Source organism: Xiphias gladius, chromosome 22, assembly GCF_016859285.1.
Source record: "Xiphias gladius isolate SHS-SW01 ecotype Sanya breed wild chromosome 22, ASM1685928v1, whole genome shotgun sequence".
NCBI lineage: Eukaryota > Metazoa > Chordata > Actinopteri > Istiophoriformes > Xiphiidae > Xiphias > Xiphias gladius.
This window is the reverse complement of record NC_053421.1, coordinates 2310574-2327960: the sequence shown is the minus strand read 5'-3', so window position 1 is coordinate 2327960 and position 17387 is coordinate 2310574. Positions and strand designations below refer to the sequence as shown.

General features: G+C 38.0%; 1 protein-coding gene across 1 annotated transcript in view; it reads left to right on the top strand.

The window, feature by feature from the left end:
• Window positions 1-17387, top strand: part of cdk14 (cyclin-dependent kinase 14) — a 202848-nt gene that overhangs the window by 69051 nt on the left and 116410 nt on the right. The window contains exons 5-7 of the mRNA XM_040118359.1: window positions 538-617; window positions 4388-4482; window positions 7607-7669. Of these exons, the coding sequence (XP_039974293.1) occupies window positions 538-617; window positions 4388-4482; window positions 7607-7669 (238 nt within the window). The remainder of the gene's footprint in view (window positions 1-537; window positions 618-4387; window positions 4483-7606; window positions 7670-17387) is intronic.

Sequence of the window (17387 nt, the reverse complement as noted above, 5' to 3'; positions counted from 1 at the left end):
AATTAATTACACAGGAACAGTGCTGTAACTTTATAAATTAATTAAATGGAAAAGCAATAACAGTAACAGAGTACAGTTTTATGTAAATAATTTTTTCTCTACCCTACAATGCTACATGTGTGGGATTTGCAATTTCTCTTTTTTTAATCAGTATAGCATGGGTGTTTTTTATTCATTGATTCAATAGTTATCTTTCATTTTTTATGGTTTGGTGCTCTTCTCCCAGGTTTTGGTAATTAAATCCGAGAAAATGAAGTTCACTCACTCTAAATGTATTAAACTCCACAGACTCTTATCTTCTCAGTAATGATGTTATTTTGCTTTGTGCTTTACTACAAGAGCATTGATTGGTGAGCTCCATTCAGTTGTAATCCTGTGGCCTTCTACTTCGGGTCTCACTCCACTGCTGCTAATTTACATTTAATCGACTTACCAATCCTCACTCTTCTCTGGCTTCATTGATTTTAATAGATTGTTTTATTATGCCACAAAAACACCAGATTACCATACTTTGTGTTTCCTCTGTGTTGTTGCCAGGGTGAATGGGAAACTGGTGGCTCTGAAGGTGATTCGTCTACAAGAGGAGGAAGGAACACCCTTCACAGCCATTAGAGAAGGTAAGAGATTTATAAGTGGAAAGAACTTCAGGTACAGATGATGTTTCATTTAAGATTAGGAATATATGCACTCAGAATCCCTGTCTTTTTCCTCTTTCTACTCAGAGCTGAACCTTTTCAAACTCTTCCACAAACAACAGGTGATCAGAGGTTAAGCCCATAATGCCCATAAACAAAATGCTTCATATACTACAGTATATCTTGTGTCATTACACTGTTGTTATGGCATGTTTTTTCCTCTTATCCTATATTCTATCGGTCCGAATGGCCATTTAATTTGTATCACTTTGTATCGGAAACACTAACTGTACTCATTTACCCCAGCCATATCTCATAGCTAGGTAACATCTGTTCCTTAAAAAGGAATCATAATGCATTTTCAGTTTCAAGTTCAGGACTTGTTCGGTTTTAATGGGCGATTTCAAATTAAAGTGATGTTAAATCTTAAAACTGTGTAAAATATCTCCATCTTATCAAGTAATTTTTGTTGATTACTGAACCTGAACAAATCATCTTGCTTCAAGAATTTTGTAGACAATAATTGAGTGTTAATATGTTGAAAGCAGCGAGAATAAGGCAGATTGCTGAATTAGAATAAAATTCTTGAAACAAGCTCTATTAAAAACACTTCATTTGCATTTTTTTTTCATTTATTGATCGTGGTCAAATATAATACAAAAAATAAATGTATTTGCAGTGAACATATCCAATAAAGCTAAAATTGCTGTCTTTAAACATACTTGAAATTAGCTGGAAAAAGGATTTTGTGCTCAAAGTGGACCAGACTTATACAGAACTTAAATTTGAACTTAAATTTGACTGTGTTCATATGTCTGACATCCTGTGACCTCAGTTTGCCTCTTGGATGTATAACAGTGGTGCAGAGCATGTCCAGGCTTAGTCTTTCTTGTCAGTTGTGTATGTGAAGGACTGAAGGTCTTCAGTTTACTGACTCAAAGAAGAAACACCTCCATGTGCATAGATGGTATTTGAATATACATGATAGATGAGAAAATGATTCTGTCTGTTTGATCTGTGTATGATCCAGGCCTGATGAGTAGAGAACCATCCTGGGCTACACACACACACACACACACACACACACACACAAAGTCCAAACTCTCCCTGTGATCAGATCAGAAAGGCACTTTGAAATTGAACTAATTCAGCAATTACTGAGCAGGAAGCTCCAAGCGCAGATATGTGAGCAGCATTAGACCACTGCTGAATAAAGTAATATATCCAGAGTAGAGGAGAGCCAAGTGTGTGTGTGTGTGTGTGTGTGTGTGTGTGTGTGTGTGTGTGTGTGTGTGTGTGTGTGTGTGTGTGTGTGTGAGTGTGCCCATGCTTATTAAAACTAGCCACACTCATGCCCATTATCAGAGATTGAGTGGGTGTATGTGTGTGAGGGGGAGGGTTAGATCTTCAAGCTGGTGACAGGATCTTTGAGGTATCTCACTATAGCACTAACTTCGTGCTTGCTGTGAGGAGTCCTGCCTTTCATCTGCTTATCTGATTTTTTAAACAACCTTTAGGTACTCAAACGGGATGAATGTATTCATGAGGTTCCATCACTTGCCAGCTCCCTGAGGATCTGTCTGGCAGAGCTCCCCTGTGCCCTTGGAAGAGAACTTTGTGTTTGCTAAATTAATAACATTGGCAGCCATCTGAAAATCCCATTTATGTCTCATAATAAAAAAAAATTGAACTTCTTATGCTGAAATTATTCCATTCACTGTGGCCAGATAAGTTTTTCTGTCAGTTGTTTGTTTGCCTGCAGATTTGTCTCTGTAATTGTTGAAAAATAACTTTGAAGTTTGTTGAACACTTACTTCTGAAATAGTTTTAGTCTTCCTAGTTTAAATACGGTGGCCTCAGAGTCCTGAATATTACTGCTATGGGCAAGTACGTAATAGTGGGATATTTAAAACAAATCAGTATAGTGTTTCTAAAATACAAATGCAACAAAATTATTTACTAAGTGAAACACTGACAAAATTATTTGGCCTTCTGTCATTGATAAAAATATACTAATCTTAATAGAAAAGCTTTTAGACTCACAGATGGAATCGTTAAAATTAGTATTCCTATGGTATTTTTAACTGCCATTTTCGATGCATTTGCAATCTGTAACTCTCCATACAGTAGTTTTTGTTGTTACTGGCAAAAGTCACCATTCCTGCACAGGATTGAAATTGTGTAGCGGTACAATGGCATTTTGTGTAATGAGGTAAACAACCTTCAGTCGTGACTTTGGCAATTCTGTGCTGAATGCCATTTTTGACTGTTTCCTTTAATAAAACAGCTGGATGTGGTAAATCATCTCAGCCCACGGTTTGTTTGGCTGCGCAGTAAACTGATACACCAGTCCCAAGGGATCACAGGGTGAATGAAATGTAACTATACTCAACTGCTAGGAAGAAGCTAATCTGCTAGCAAGCTTACGAGCACCAGGCCTCTATGGCTGAGCAAGCTATTTTTACAATATTATCTTACAATGTTAACACACAGACCGGACAACACTGATTTATGAATTTTTAAACAATAGACATATTTCAGTAGTAATTGATGATGTCTGTTTACTACAGTCCACATTATCTGATTACATTACAAACAGTAAATACACACTGATAAAGTCCTGCTTTATCAAAGATAAACAGAGGCTACTGGCTACTGGAAAGTAGTATTTTTGACAGTGTAACATGTTTGCCGCTCCCAGGTACATGTCTCATTTCAGATGTAACCATGGCACCTGTATTATTACCTGTGCACTTGCTGTTAGCATGGATAACCACAGGTGACCAAAGGTAACCGCAGGTGTCACCAAATCAAACAAGACAAGTCTTTAGAATTATAGCTTTAAGTCAACTTCTACGGAATTAAGGACATGGAATAAGATAGAGAAATAAAAAAGAAAAAAAAGAAAAAAAAATCCATGAAACAAAAATCTGAGCAATCAAGATCCATGTATAATTAAAGTAGCATTACTTAAATGCTTTACCAGCTCAAGTCTAAGTCACGTTTTAAGTCCTAATTTTTGTGAATCAAGTCTCAAGTCTTCAGCTCTGTTGAAAATCAAGTTGAGGCTAAAGTTTAGTAACCCACCACATCTCTCAATATTCTCCTTGTTTGATGTAATAAAAAGAATTGTCTTTGTAAGAAGCTGTTCATTTGTGTTTTTGAACTAATTCAGTGCAGCTCCTCAGCACACTAAGAGGCATGGAATTTTCCAATGCAAAGTTGACCCCTGCTAATTCTGCAAAACCTTTGGATTGCAAATCCAGGTGACTGCAAAGTCCACCAGATTTATCATATCTGTGTCGGTTATTTGCACATTCCTCATTAACTGTACTCAAGGTGTTACTCAGATGAAGCAAATCCCATGTAAAAGTCTTTGCAAGTCTGTCCCAGAATGTGCTGATCTCATCCAGCCTCCTCAGTAAGACTGTAAGCTTTGCTTGTAAAGAAATGGGCAACTTGATCATTTTCTCAAGACATCATCTCACTGCTCTGCTTATTAACAATGTCTATTACATCATAAACATGTTGACAAATGAGTGTGAGAACTTCCAGCAGTAAATCCAATCTCTATTTTCTCTTTCTGTTTTAATCTTTTTTAATCCTCTGGATATAGTGAGGCTTGGACAGGGCCTGTGTTGCATTGTAATGATGCAGCTAATGAACGCATACTGTAGATCATAGGTACAGGTATCTCAATATGTGCCTCCCATCAATTCTCTGTCTCTCCCTGTTCTGTTCTTTGTCTGCAGCATCTCTTCTGAAAGGCCTGAAGCATGCCAACATCGTGCTCCTCCATGACATCATCCACACCAAGGAAACCTTGACTCTGGTCTTTGAATATGTGGTGAGTCTGCACTCTTCCACACTGACATTGCCCATTTGGACCCTTTATGGGTGGACTGGAGAGGTCTGAAATTAGGTTGGAATCTGTTTTTAGTGTTTGTTCAGAAGGAAAAGAAACCGCAGCTTTAAAGGGAAAATGAGGTCCGCGCTGATGTCTGTGCCTGTGAGTGTGCGCTCACTGATTAAGTTTGAGTTTTTGAAGCTTGGCCCACAGAAACATGAGCTGTGGATATTTTGATTGGCATACTCTTGTTTACAGGGTACTTGAAGAATGTTAAGGCAGCCTGTACTTTTTCCACTCTTTGCTCAGTACCATAAGATGGCAGCCAGACCCACCAGAGGCTGGTGTGTCTATGCCCACAACAGGAAGCCAGGCGGCCATTTTATTGGAAGGCCAATGTTTTAGAATGTTTCCACAACTGTACTGTCAAATATTGTGGACGTAAATGACACCAAGGATTTTCTATTGATCCTCAATTTAGTTTAATCCACTTAAGTCTGGGTATTAACCATGTGGCAACGAGAGCTCAACTGATATACTGTATCCTTATGGGGACATTATCAAATTATCAATCATCAGTATTAGCTTATCACAGATAGCTGTATCAGTGTATATGTTGGCTTATAAATGACAAGAAGTGAAGTGCAGAAATGCACAGAAATGTTTGAGTTAAGCTAGAAACAGTGTCTCTATTACATTGTATGTCCACCAAAATCACTGACAAGTTCATCCTGCACAATAAATCTTGGTCATAACTCTTAATTAACCAAATTTAAGCCGGCTTCATTCTGGATCTAGTTCCCGTCCCGCAAAATTCCCCCAGGTTCACTAAGCTCAGGAGCTAACTAATCAAACACGAAAACAAACATTGTGAGGGAAAAAAATCACCCCACTGTACCACAACTCTGCAAGTAGACTGTGTGTTTTCATAATTCAATGAGACCAACTGAACGGTGTCTCTTCTGTCGAGAAATGATCTACCTCATTGCATCACATCAATTTCTAGAGAATCTTCAAGTTCAGCTTCAATACATGTCATGTAATTGTACTGTATCCTTAACGTTTCTGAATCAGGACCTTCAGTATTTGTAACAAGTCCCCTTTCATCAAAGCCAGTAGGCTCGACACCTGTTGTTTCAATTTTTCAGATAACATTCAATCTACATTGAATATCTTCTGCTGCTCGTTTTTTTCAGGTTGGAGCCACAGGTTGTTAACATTAATTTGCCTCCCACCTTGAAACTGTTTCTGCCTTTTTAGGAGAGAAAAGGTGATTATAGATCTAATTTCAGTAATTTATTCATATCTATAATTACTCAAAAGTTTATTAGATTTGATCATTTATTCAAAAGGATTCAGATTTGATAAGTATATTTGGTACTGGATTCCTGTTTCCTAAAATGCAAACAAACCCCCAATATTACCAATTATACCCTAATATTACTGTATGTAATCTTGTTGAAAAATAAATATTGCTCGAAAATCACAAGCATCAGTTGAGGAGCACATCATAGCTAGTGCTAAAGGTCTGAAGTCTTATGTGACTTCCTCTGGTCACCTGACCCTTGTTGACCTTGGCATTTTTGTCAAGTCTCGTTACTCCCACATCCTGTCAAGCAGTGGTGAGCGGAAGCCCCAAAATGAAGATGATGATCTTGAGATAAAGAGTGTTTTTTCCAAATCCTATCTAAACCACTGAGAGTCAAAACAATAATACTGAATTATTGGCCAGCCCCATGGGGAAGAAAAACTCATCTATACCAGGTAATATTGGAAAATACTGTTGAGCTCAGCTGTCAGAAAGTTTTCATCTCAGTTTTCTGGACAGAAATGGATAACACTGAAGCTACAAGGTTTACAACAGTCGAAATCCTTTGTTGTCTCCTTGCATATGTACCGAATGACAACAACTTCTGATGGTCACATTCACATTCAGGTCGACCTCTGATCCTGAAATGCTGAGCAAGGCCAAGTCTCTAAACCAGAACAAGCGTACTCAGCTTTCCATCACTACTGCATTTAATGAGATAGTGTGATGCCCCCTGTTGGTAGATATAACACATCAAAGATTCCGCTCTGAGAAGAGATTTAATGTGACGTGAGTGAAGCTCAGCAGGTCATGTTAAAATAAAGAATGAGAGCAGAGATCAGTTTGGTTTTTGAGTTTAAACAGGGAGGTCAGTTAACCTTCCTCATGAAAGCCTCCCTGATTGTTCATATTTTTGGCTGAATAATCCTTTGACACAATTCCGTTTGAATCCGAAGAATTGCTTTCATTTCCACATATGAAATTCTCATGGTGGCTAATGGTTATTTTTTGAATAATATGTAGAATCCTAGCAGTGCAAATGTGCTGGACTGCTGGTTTAATGTTGATATATCATCTTGTGCTCTGTGCTGTAATCAGCCTGTGCTGTTTTACATACAGAGTATGTCTATTCTCCTCTCAAAGCTAATGATGATTGACAGGAAGACGGTGAAATACATAGGGAAAGGGGACAAAGAATTGAGGGGAGAAGGCAATGAAAGTTTTCCTGAGAGATATAGGAGAAAATAAAAGCAAGGAAATGGAAACAGAGATAGAGAGCAGTTTTTGAGTAAAATTGAAAGGTTTTACAACAGACAAGGCTCTCCTGCTGTGAGCAGCTGTGGGAGAGACAGTTGATATTGTAAATATCAGTGTTACTTCAGAGACACTGCCTCCTCCATCCTCCCTCTGCTAACAAAACATGGGGGTGAAAGGTAGGCCAGTGTAACCCTGCGTGCATGTCAGTGGATGGAGGGTTTCTGATAAAGAGGATTTCAGCTCAGCTATCAAATGAATCACTTCACATCTCAGATGATTAACACTTCTATAAAATAAACCTGATTTGTCATCCTGACATCAGGGGGGAAATGCCCTGTATGGCCAAAAATATACAGTTACCCCTGTAACAAAGAGCAACTGTTTTTTTTATTTATTTCGAATTTCCACTAACATTCTGAAATGTCCAGATGTGGACTATTTTGCCAGCCATCCACCATGACGTGAGGATAACTGTTCATAGATTTTCAGGCTTATCCATAACTTCTCACAAGTTCTGTTACTATATTAACGTTATGCTGTTTTGCTTTTATTTTACAGCACACAGACCTGTGTCAGTACATGGACAAACACCCTGGAGGTCTCCATCCAGACAATGTGAAGGTACAGTATGTATAATCATGCTGCTCTCAAGAAATTGAGTATACTGAGCACATTGTCCTACAGGCTAATAATGTGCTTCCTAAATAAGAAAGACAGGAGATTTCTCCATCATGAACACACAGAAACAGGCAACAGTTTGACCTTGAAGCAATGAGTCCTTCTGATGGTCTAGTCTAGTGGTTAGCAATGTGGGGGTCAGGATGCCCTCTGGGATAGCAAGATAAGTCTGTGAAGTTGCAAGATGGTCAATTTAGGAAATGAAAAATTCAGTTTTTTTTCTTTCTAACTTTTCCTCGGTTTTTTCTTTTTTTTATAAAATACTAAGTTTGTGATGAGAGAGTTGTTTATAGCTTTAACTGCCCACAGCCTATCAACATATACACGCGACCAATGAGGGGTCACAGTCACAAACCAAAAAGTGGTGGGGACCATCATCTCCATCAACTCAGAACTAGAAAATGTATCCACTATGCTGTCTTAGTATCTCATTTCATTAAGTAAAACTGGTTGTTCCTCTCCCCTTATAACACTACATGAGTGATCACTCACTTAGTGATAATTTTCCTGTTTGTGGGAAGATGCTGGAAACATAAATGAATGTGTAGAATGAAGCAATGATAGAGTGAATGAGGCCATGTGGTGGTTTTGGGGGTGTTAGTATGTGCCGTCATGCAGTGAGTTGACAGTTCAGACTACATCTGTTATATAACAGCTCATACCTTTTGCCACTGAGGATTTACATAAGTAATATGTGTTTTTCCTGTCACAGCAGGCTCATTGAGAAACATGAATAATTTAGGATTATTCTGAGAGAGCAGAGCTAGGTGTTGCTTGGCTCCTGCCGACTATGTTACTTGTTGGTGAGATGCCTAAATTGTGATTTCTAATCTGATTATAGCGCTTGTGTGTCTTTGCTTCTTTTGCAGTCATGTAATGGAGGCTGCATTGAACTACCCAGCAATGATACCGTGGTTGTTATACTCCACTACATGATTATTACAATCCATTACAGTAATCACTGAAATGGATTATTACAACTATTTTCATTCTTTTGATATTATTTAGTAAAGGATGTAGTTAAACTAAAATATTGGAGCTTTTAGTCCTTTCAAAGTCAATTCTCAACAAGTGCATTGGATTTTCTGTCTGATTGCCAACAGAACCAACCATGTTGTAGACCACTGGTGTTCATGGACTGTAGTAAAATTTGAGATGAACTCATTGCTATGAAAATATCCTGCTAAGTTTTTTGTACAGTAGAGGGTTGGGTTTAGTAACAGTCCTTTGCAAGCAACATGCATGTTCTCTAAATCATTAGTGCTGAAAATGTGTGCAGTATAAATCTGTAAGATGGAACATGGGATTAGAGGCCCCGCACACCCACAATCACAAAATCACACCAATCACTCTGTCTGTTTAGGGCTCTGGTCAGATTTAAGTTGGGTGGAACAATGTGGCAAATTATGTGATGTCAGCAAACTCTATGTACTAATAAGAATGTTAATCAGGTAGGTTGTCCCTTCCACAGAGGTACAACAAAACCAACAGAGGGGTGAGGGGATCTTGAATTAAAAAGACACAAATTCCACTGGAGTAACTAACTCCTAGTAAGACATATGCATAGTTTAAAATCTTTATCAAGGTTCTATTGTCCATGAGTTATGGACTCTCCATAGTAAGCTGTGAAGTTGGATATGTGTAGGAGGCTGTTACTCAGGTGGAAGAGCGGGCTGTCCACTGATTGCCAGGTTGGCGGTTCGATCCTGTCCATGTGCTGAAGTGCCCTTGGGAAGACACTGAACCGTAAGGTGCTTCACTTGTAAATTGCTTTGGATAAAAGCTTCTGCCAAAATCAGTAAATATAAATAAGTAAATGTGTATACCTAATGTAATGGCAGTGTTAAGGAAACAAACTACATGGTGAGAGAAGCGGGTGCAGACATCAGGGAGTAGGTCTAATGAATTGGCAGCAGACAAGAAAACAAGTCCAGTATAATGGCCACCAAGAGACTCTGATATGTGCATGTGTGGGTTTGATGGAGGAAAGTCTTGTGCATTAGTATTGGACTCTCTTACTCTGATAGAACCACCACTCCCAAACTATTTGAGACCATTATTTTTCTATGATATTTGTTTAAGATGTGGAGTTAGGTGATAATATAGTTTATCCCTTCAATAGATCAGTTGCATTTGTTAGGCCCACAGGCCAGATTTTACCTGTCATGACACAAGTCACATCTCAGCTCTCATGATAGGCGTTTTACCCTCCATTCGTTCTTAGCTTTTTTTATTGCTTGCTTAGTTGTCAGTAACAATGAAATTTTCTTTTTTTGTCCCCTGCATTTCATACAGACCTCACTGTTTTTTTTTAAATTTTTTATTATTATACCTTTTTCTGAAAAAGACTTGTATAAAAAATGGTCCAAGACTAATTCATTTACTTTTTCTGTTTTGTGACAAAATTCCCCTTCTGCATCACATTCTAACATTGCAATATTGGTGGCACATTGTTTAAGGGGTCCATAATTTCCTAATAATTGCCTGGAAGTTCCCTGGAAAGAACCACTGTATGTAATTAGGTATTAAGAATAGGGAAAATGGAGACAAATGATTTGCATACATGTCTGTAGACAAAGTTTACATTTTTCATGTTGAGCTGACCTGCTGAGCAATGACTAAAAGCCTTTCTACACTAATCTGGCAATAATTAGAATGAAATAACTAGAAGTATAACAATTGAACATGTATCCGATATTAATAATTACAAAGTTATTTCTACGAACCTTCCTAAGATTTTATAATTCGGTATCAGTTCTGATCTCAATAAACGATGAAAAAAGTTACCACACTACTTTTTCACACTAATAAAACTCTTTTCAGCCAAATATAATAAATCAAATAGTGCTATTAATATAGAAGTTTTGTCTTGCAGCCTCATTATCAAATGCACATGGTGTATAGACTTTATAAAAAAACATGTCTTTAATTTTTTACAGTTTCATCAATTGTCTTTAATTTTACACTACATGCTCATACCATTTCGGTTGAGAATATGTTGATGTGTCATATTGATTACATGATGTGTCTCAACCATCCTCCTATTTACTAATCAGCAAGATAAAAGCTATTAGTGCCTCCACTAGTGCTAGATCAAATTAACATTTGGAGACACACAAACTGATACATTAACTGCTAATATAATTATTGGTCAAGAATCAGAGAGCTGTATGTGTGTGTGTGTGTGTGTGTGTGTGTGTGTGTGTGTGTGTGTGTGTGTGTGTGTGTGTGTGTGTGTGTGTGTGTGTGTGTGTGTGTGAGAGACTGTGCTTGTGTTTTTATGTAGCCTGTGTTCCTGCAGTTTAACATGCACTGAAGATTCTGTTTGAACTAGATGATCACGAGTAAAATGTATTGGAAACTGTCCGTGCACTTGACTGCAGTTTGGTAGCAGCGCTGCTTTAATCGAACACAAGTGAGTATGACCTCACCCACATTGCTGCTGAACTGCTCTTCTGATTAGATTATATGGAGTCAACTGAAGGGCTGTTTCTCAATGACATCTCCATAGATCAATGGGAAACTGACACCCACAAACCATGTCTACAAGCCAAATAAGAGATAGCATTTGCTCTTACAATTACATTACAAGGGAAGCTCCTGATAGCACTTTAGTTATCAGTGTCATTTCAGCATGAAGGACAGGTGTTTACAGCATGGCTCTAGCACATGGTGATGTAAAAGGAGCCAAGCTCGAAATCAGACAAATAACCAAGCCATTTTCACTATACAGACCAAAAGTGTTGGTATCCCTACACCTCGTTAAAACAATGCTCTGTTCTTCCTGAGAAGTGTTGCAATTATAGCTTTTTTGTCATTCATACCTGCACGCCTTTGGGTTGCCAGAGAATAAAACAAAGAAGCTGTGAAAAGAGCTGAATTCTTGCTTATTTTACAAAACTCTTCTAAACTGGCCTGGAAATAATTATTGGTACCCCTTAGAAGTGGTGATATATAAAAGCATTGTAGTGGTATTTCAAGCAGACTATTGTTTCTTCATTTAGTATCACAGATGTCTTTAATCTGATATTCAGTCATTCAGCCCATTTAAATGGAGAAAAGTTCTCAATGTGCTTTTTGGTGTTATTGTGTGCACCACACGGAACATGGACAAGAGAAAGAAAAGAAGAGATCTTTCTGAGGAGATGAGGAAGACAAGAATTGCCAAGTGTGGTCAAAGTGAAGGCTACAAGACCATCTCCAAGTAGCTTCATGTTCCTGTGACCACAGCTGCTAATATTATGAGGACCTCTCTGCACGTGGCAGAGGGAAACAGAGGGAAAGTTCGAAAGCTTCGATTATGTTGCTTTGTCAATGAAGGGCTCCATGGAAGAAGACTCAGGAAGACCCCACTTTGAAAGAGAACTAGAATCTGTGCAGGGCACAATGAAATCAGAAGATTGTCAGAGCATTCAGGAGCAAACATACTGCCTGGTGTCAGAACTTTGTCTCAGTCGCAGGTCATGGCTAATCCGACAGGGTAATGACTCAAAACATACATCTAAAAGCAGTCAATAATGGATGAGAAGAAAACACTGGACCGTTCTGAGGCGGCCTTCTATGAATCCTTATCTAAATCCAACTGAACATCACAGTTCCTTAACACAAGATAGGGCATTTTTTGACATTTTTGTCCATATTTGGCGTCGATGGAGGTATGCTGTCTACTGAGTGCCACACTAGTTGTTACTTTGATTCATCCCCTTTATATGTAGTTTATAGGTGTGTATAGGAGATATAAGGAGAGTGACAGAAGCTATTTAGGTTCAAATTCTCCAATTTGGATAGCAGGAGGATGACAGATGTCATATTTTTTTGTCATATTTAACTTTTTAATTGCAGGATTTACTGCAAATGAAATGAATTATATGGACCTTTATAGTTTCATATTCTGCCATTGCTTGCCCATCTGCATGAGGTGAAACGTCCGAACTTGTAAACCAGGCTGTAATGGAACGTGACGAGGTTGCCACTGGCACTCACCAGTATGTCGGCTGTAGTGCAGCATCCTGGTGGTTAACTCAGAAATTCCCGACTTCATAGGAGTGCGTACAGTTCTGTACTTGTGATGAAACTCATAAATGGATATTGCATATAATCTGAACAAGGATATACTTATTTAAACTGTTGAGCTAGTTTGAATTTTCAGTTTGTCTTAGTGGTGGTTTCTAGAATGTATGTTAAGGCTTAAAGAGGAGTATGTTTTGGGGTGGGTCGGCTTGACTGACAGGTCTCTCATCCTATCACAGTTTGCTTTGGTGGTTGCTGCTTGCATGTCCCCACTTCAAATATAGATTTTTATGACTTCAGTAATTGCCAAGATGCTAAAAAGCAGGAAACTAACTCAGCCGTCAAGACATTTCTATAGAAACATAAGACGGATATCAAAGCCACTTATTCCATGTTGTTCTTCGGTCTATGCAGTGGTGTTTCAGTGGTCCTATATTTACACACTTTTGAACAAAGCCCTGCAGTGCAACACAGCTGCTCATTAAAGCATAAGCCAGAGACAATTCTGGCCATATCTGGAACTTTATAGTCTTCTGTGGCCAGTGAAACAGTTCAGGTCTCTTGATTCAGGCCATAAGGGACACTGTACAGATGCTTAGTGGAAAAGATAAGGGATCTTTGCATGCCTGCTGGCAGATGGAAGGATCTTTTCACTTCATTTGACACTCAATTTCATTTTAATTCTCCCTCACTGATTTCTCCTGTTTTACTTATTTCAGAAAATCACTGTTTGGAGATTTGTCAGTGAATCCAAAGGTGTGTGTTCTGAGCTGTGCTTTTGTCGCCGGAACCTTGTGAATGTTGAATTTGTCATTGTTCTATGATGGTCTGAAGTTTAATACAGTTACAGTTTGAACTCAAACATGGAGAATTTACATTTCACAATATGACTTTCTACTGGCGATGGTGATGGCTCTCGGTCTGTTAGTAGGTTGGTCAAGACTGTCCTTACCAGAAAAATCGCAGCCTTGGTTGTTTTTCAGATGCCAAAAAAATGAGCCATAAGGACCTCTTGCTGCTGCGCAAATTATGACAATTGTTTCTGAGAAGAAAAGCCAGAAATAGTTTGATGTTGTAAGCGTAGCATGATGTTAGCCTCTTGGGAAGGACTTCACGGTAGATAATTGGGCATACAAAGTATGTGACTTTGACATGAGAGGCAGTTTCCCACCAACAGTCAATGTTGGTTTCTTTTTATTGACTGTGGTTTTTCCCTAACCTCAACTAAATACTGTATTTTCCAAGTAGTCCACCACTTTGTGCTAGAGTCAAATGTCTACATTAGGAGTCAGCAGTCAGGGTCAACTATGGGCCAGTTTTTTCAGCGTTGCTCATTGTGGCCTACGTAGTTGTACAGACTGTGGAATCACAGGCCTGTATGTTGTCAGTTTCTGTTTGTTAGGGTAAATTATTTTTCAGTATTTAATTTCTCTTTAAAATAAAAATGACTTACTAAATAGCTTGTTTTAGGATGTATCTGGTGGCAGGTGTCATTTTTTACCCATTAGTCAGTTTGGACAACTCTCTAACAGAGTTATGGCAGCTTATTTTAATACTCATTGGTAAAGAATGATTAATATATGTTTTGTGTTGCACTGCGGAACTGGATAAACAGTGACCTGCTTCATTTATGGTTGAAGTACTGTTATTGCTTTAAAAAGACGCTATTAACACATCCTTTTTGTTAGACTGCCACCAATTTGTTTTTGCGATTCAAAGCACTGATTATTATTAGGTTTTACAAAGTCATATTTATTTGGATGTACACAAGCCTTGTATTTACCTTGTGATTTACATCTACAATAAACATTTTAAAGCAAAATATAAAAGGGAAAACTTACGGGCCAAGTGTTTTTGTTGGATTTTGATCTACACCGGACATCTGCATGATGGATGGCCAAAAAATTTGGTCCAAATATTCAAGGTTTGAAAAAATGAATGCTATGACTTTGGTGATCCATGTGAATTTTCTTCTAGCACCAACAGCAGGTATACATTTTTGGTTTTGAGTAAGATTTCTCAACATTGGATGGATTTCCATGGGATTTGGTTCAGACATTCATGTCCCCAAATAATGAATTTTAATAACTTCGGTGATCCCTGACTTTTCAGTTAGTGCTATCATCAGGTCAAATTTGCAATTTTCCCATTCCTTTGGTTTATGGCCATATGCCTGCAAAACTAATTACATTTTCATATGCCTCAACCGGATTTTGTGTTTATTGCCTATTAACAAATGCTATGCCTGCTAACATGCATACATGTACAATACACTAAACTAAGATATACCAGCTTTGTCTATGGCAGTATGTGAGCATGCTGAATTTAGCACTTAGCCCAAAGCACTGCTAATCCTAAATAAAGCACAGAACTGCTTTTTCATTATGCTTATCTTGATAGTGAGTTCTGTTTGCCTTGGGTATGATGGCAGTGAGTATTTCATCATTAGAAAAATGGCAATGTGTTTATTGGTGTGCTGATGACGGATTGCTGTTTAGGCAGCGGGGTCACTCCTCAGGTGATAGATTATGTTTATAGCTGATTTAACTACAATCACGCAGCTTATTTCTCCTGCAGTTATAAGCTAAAAAAGCATTATGATTAAACAGAGACTCTCTCTCAAACATGCACACATACACTAGAGATCCTGCAAGGGATTTTCTCTTTTCAATGAAAGAACTATATATTCTTATTTTTGATGTGAGGCTAGTTTTACTTTAGCAGGATTCAAATAAAGTAATGCAAAACTGCTGTAACCACAGGAGTGTGTTTTACACTTCAGTGGAACGGGGTTCTTTATCCTTACATAATGTTGGTGAAAGGCCATTGGATTATATCCAGCAGCAACACGTTCCCACTCCCAACTCCTCACATATGGACGGGCTGGAACCTTTGGCATCATTTTTCAATGTGCAGGGTACACTACAGCATGATGGAAGCGCTACATTTATTAATGGCAGCGGAACTGCCAGGAGGTGGTTGGGGTGGATGGCAGCTACACAAAGTCACTGTCACACCAGAGACCAGTGTTCGGGAAGGATGCTGGTTTTGGTTAAATATAAATAAACATGTCGTGTGTGAAGTCACTGTGAATTGTTTTCTGTATTAAACTAAGATCTATTCCTAACCTTAACCGAGGGCTGAAAGAGTCTAAATATAACCATTAAAAGTTGACCAATGGTGGATACACTAAAATTGGATATTGTACTTCAAGGTCAGAAATTTAGGTGGAAAACAAATGGAAAAATTTGTTCGTGAACATTTTACTGATACGTTCAGTATCAATGTATTTGCCACTTGCCAAACTCATAAATTAACATATCCTCATTATGTTAATAAAAAAAATAATTGGATTGCGTTACGCTTCGTAAAAAACACATTTGCTGTTGCAGTTTTGTTGTAACGGAATGTAATTTTTAGGAGACATCTCTCCTATCAGACTACCCTGCACATTGACAAATGACGCTAAAGAGGTTCCTGACCAAGTGTCTGTATGTGACGACTTGGGAGTGAGACCGTTTTGCCAACAGTTATATGGTTATTAAATTCCCCCAGTAAAGTAAAAATAATGAGACACTGCATTGAAAAAATAAAAAATTGCAAAAAGTCAGAAGTACAACACAGTGTACCTAACAACTTTGGGACAGAAGTTAAGTTTCAGAATGCATTGCAGTAGGAAACATTCAATCACTTATTTTAAAATTCTGTCGCTATGCAGCTGAAGACACTGTGAAGTTACACAGCAATTGTCTCACGTTGCTTATCACAGCTTGCATGTTTGTTGAGATGGGCCCCAGGGCAGTAATACTGCAGAGTAGTCTATGCAAAGGATTGTTCTTGTACATAACGTGCACATCTTTTGCCAAAAAGAATTCATTTAGCATACCCTGAAGGACCTGCTGCATGTTGAAATACATTCATTAAAATGTTGTGCTATAAAACAACAGTTCCATGTAATATAAACATTAGAAAAACTTTACTTTTCAGTGAATTTGCAACATCTCTACTTATATGCACTCGCAAATCACCACAACCAACTTACTGGACTGGTCTTGTTGAAAACGGCTCTAACTGCTCTTGTTTTGTCTGACCAACAATTCAAAACCCAAAGTTATTCAATTTGCTTACGGATATGAGAAAGAAAAGCAGCCTAATATTAGATAAGTTGAAACCACAGAGTCTTTGACATTTTTGCTTGAGAAATGAAAATAATGCCAATTAATTCCACTCTACACTGCATAATGATGTTTCTTGGCTGGTAACAAAGACAATTGTACTTTTATGTTTTAGATCTCTATTAAATGATGTATTTCGTCCAAGTGTAACAAATTATAGATAGGTTGTTAATTTATAATCATAAACTAGTAAATCCTGAAAAGTTTTTCTGGCTAGTGCTTGTTTACACATCCAGCCTATAGATGAAACAAAAGTTGTACATTAGTGTCATTTTTTTTCCCAGAGCTCATGTCTAAACCTACAGATCAAAGTCAGGCTAATGTTTTTAGACTGACCAATCCTCTGGTCGCTTATGTATTCTAGTTTTTACCTCTCACACTGCTGTCTCCCCTGCAGAGGGTTTTATAGTATTTTTTTTTTCTTTATCTCTGTCACTTAGTTCTGTCTTTATTTTCCAGCTTGCCTCCAGTGGATA